The sequence below is a fragment of the Protomyctophum parallelum genome, assembly GCF_964188405.1.
Source record: "Protomyctophum parallelum genome assembly, chromosome: 5".
NCBI classification, from domain to species: Eukaryota; Metazoa; Chordata; class Actinopteri; order Myctophiformes; family Myctophidae; genus Protomyctophum; species Protomyctophum parallelum.
In genome coordinates, this window is record NC_139702.1 from 6529228 (window position 1) to 6532532 (window position 3305).

Here is a 3305-nt window from a genome sequence, read left to right on the forward strand (position 1 = left end):
TTTAAATCACCTGTCGACCTGTATTGTTCGCTGTTGCTGCTTTTTTATGATAGAATCTTTATCTTTTTACCTCTGGCAGATGGTGCAAATTGACTGGAAGAGTTTTAGTCCAACTATTCACATAAGCCCACGCGATCCTTAAATGAACCAGTAGAGTACAGTAACATCATGCAGCATCATTCAAGCAGGCCTTAACCTTCCACCTCATCCAATTGAATCTCAAAATGTTTCAGGCTTCTAGCCGCCTTCTATCATCCGGCTCGCAGCTGTTGGGAAAACAGCTGTTGTACATTTTCCTCATGGCCAACAGTCAATTATTATCGTATGAGAAATAAACATGTCTTGTTGGAGACAAAGTCACCACAGTGCCCTGCATGCCTGGTGTGTGTCTGTATGCAAACAAACTATATTTGTTATGCAGTATGGGGAATTGCCGGCCATTGTTCAACACCGGAAATGCTGGTAGCAGGCAATGGATTTCATTAGCAGCAAATCCTCCCACTGAAAGTAGGAGTTGAAAACAGATGGTTCACACACAGACAGAACCCCCCCCCCCCGAAACCATGCTCATTTTTCACAAAGTTTATTCTACGCCGCTGTTAACAGTAACAACCAGAAGGTTCAGGGTTCTATCAAAATCAAGTTTATTTGTTCAACCACACAGTACAAATCCAATATAAAATATATAATAATGTAGATAATAAATAAATAAATCAACCTATAACCACTTGATAGCATTCCTATATTCGGGCGGCCAACATTCTGTGAAAGTAGCAGTTCTACTGCTGTAGATAGATTTCCGATGTTCTGTAGATGTAAAAAAAAAAGGAGGGGGCCTAGTACAGTATAAACCCCTAGGGGTCTCCGGTCAACGGAGCATAATAAGGTTTAAGTGGTTTAAATTACATTATACTAGATTCCAAATAAAATAGGCATGTACACAGTACAGTATAATACATTCATTGGTCATAATACTGTAATCACAAAATCACAATTAAACTGCAGCTGTCAGTGCGTGTCCCCTCATAACCCTGAAACCTCTGCTGTTATGTCGCAGTCGTCTGCGGTGGAGGAATGCAGTGACCAGCTCCTCCTGCATGTTATCGTGATGTGACATCTGGGAGACTCCAGTGCAGTTTATTTTCTCAGTCAGGCCTCTGTTGTTCGTCTTGTCTTTAAAATGCTGGCTTCTTTCTTCTGTTTAGACAAGTCATCTTCTGACTCTCGTCTCTCTTTATGCTTTGGATGGGAGAAAAGGAGAGGGGGGGGGGGGATCGAGATTAGGCTGGAAGCACTAATGTGAAACACCTGGACAGTGTTGCACAATAACTCACTTGAACATGCATGGCGCAAACGGCATGCAGAGTTATAAATGGGATCGATGCATTGTAATCATTAGGGCCTTTAATCAAGTGAAAAGCTGCATTAATTCATTACTTAGTTAACAATATAGCATGTTGTCCATACTATTCAATTTATAATAGGATATAAACCATTTAATTTACCCTTTTAATTAAGAAAGACAAAAACGTTTAAATCCAGCATTAGTCAGACTGACATTACTCCAACCCTGATACATAGTCAAATTGTTAGTGTTGATTTGTCCATTTGTGACTCTGAGCATGTACAAATGTACGGGTCCATTTGGTTACATTTGTACACGCTCAGAGTTAAATGAATTACATTTTACCCCTGAGGAGATGGGAGGCTGTAGTACATGTATGTGGTGAGGAGTGTAACTTTTCCTTACTTGTCCCAGCAGTGGAGAAAAGCCTTAGCGAGCTTCCCATCAGTATTCAGACATACTTTTTCTTCCTTGCTCCCCTCTGGCCTCTTCAATGTAACACTGCAAATCGCAAAACACAAAAGGCACTGCTTTAAATCCCACAAAGACACTGATTAATTATAACGCCAGCAGTGAAAGGTGAAAGGTAATACACTAATAAATCCTCACTGTTAATTTCACTCTGTGTGTAAAAATGGAACCTCTCTGAGTGGGTAAATTAATACTGCAAATTTTAAAGTGAACTAGTCAAGTGTGTGTGTGTGTGTGTGTGTGTGTGTGTGTGTGTGTGTGTGTGTGTGTGTGTGTGTGTGTGTGTGTGTGTGTGTGTGTGTGTGTGTGTGTGTGTGTGACTGTGACTTACATGAGTTCAGTTTTATCACAGTTTGGTCCCTTCTCAATTACGTGGAAATCTGTAATGGCATCTGGAATGAACTTGATTGTTTTGGGGCAGAGGCATCTGGCTCCAGGAATAAACTGTGCTGTAGAGAGACAGGTGGGAAAATAATTATCAGTGCTGAGCATAACCACATCATGGTACGAAGGGCATGTTGTAGGCTAGTTTATTCTGTAGTGGATGATTCTTGTACAGCTGTCATTTAATATGGAGGCAGCATTATAAGTGCATTAACCACCTAAACCCTGCTATATACTTCATTGGCCATTCCCCAGAGCTGTATGTGGGCCCCTCCCATTTATTCCCTCTACACCAAATATTATTTCCTGCATTATTCCTACATTTTTCTCCATCCTCAGGTCTATTTTCTTTTCTTATTCTTTTTTTTATCAGAAGCACGTTTTTCTCACTTTTCTCCTGTTGTAAGAAATATGTTCTTGACAGATTTTGACTGAGATCTCCTCTCAGTGTTATGTTTACTCTTTCTTTGCTTTGTAAAATAAATTGTCAAGAGCATGCATGGTTAGCAGACTGCTCACTTAAAAGAAGAGAAGATCATCATTAACATGTAATATTATGTAGCTACAAAAAAATAAAGCTTACCTTCATTGAACTTCATGAAAACTGCAAGGAAGACCATGAGGAGAGCATTAACTTTTGTTGCGAAGGCCATTGTTGTGATGGAAATCAAGTAATGAGCAGATTCCTGAAGAGAGAAGTCCTTTAAGATCCACTGGAAATGTGAAAGTGAAGTTTGAAGGGATCTTCATTCTTTTTATACACAACAGTGTGGGTTTTCCCAAATTCCATGGCTTTTCCCAGCAAGCACGAGTTGTCAGCAATAACTTTCCACTCACGCTGTAAGGAATGTGCATGGTCTGCCAGAGGGGGTGGAGAAAGGAAAAGGAAAGTGTCAGAGGTAAACTAAGTTGATTTCAAGGAAAAGCATTAGGTGAATCAACTTCTACCGTATGTTGAAATGATTCATGCATGGCCGATGTATACTATAGGTCTGTCTTAAGCTTGTCCTACTATCTAACATAAGATATCTGTCAGTATAGTATTTTTTTTATAGAAAATACAATGTAACAACAAGTCACTGTGTTTACAGGAAGGATATATGAT

The 3305-nt window shown here is 39.7% G+C and overlaps 1 protein-coding gene across 1 annotated transcript; it reads right to left on the reverse strand.

Annotated features, from left to right (window-relative positions):
• Positions 1-633: 633 nt before the first annotated feature.
• cxcl18b (chemokine (C-X-C motif) ligand 18b) lies at positions 634-2993 on the reverse strand. The gene is made up of 4 exons (XM_083765968.1): positions 2784-2993; positions 2148-2265; positions 1751-1846; positions 634-1239 (listed from the first exon to the last, which is right to left on the reverse strand). The coding sequence occupies exons 1-4, from the start codon at positions 2851-2853 to the stop codon at positions 1176-1178; spliced, it is 348 nt and encodes a 115-aa protein (XP_083622094.1). The 5' UTR covers positions 2854-2993; the 3' UTR covers positions 634-1175.
• Positions 2994-3305: the final 312 nt, after the last annotated feature.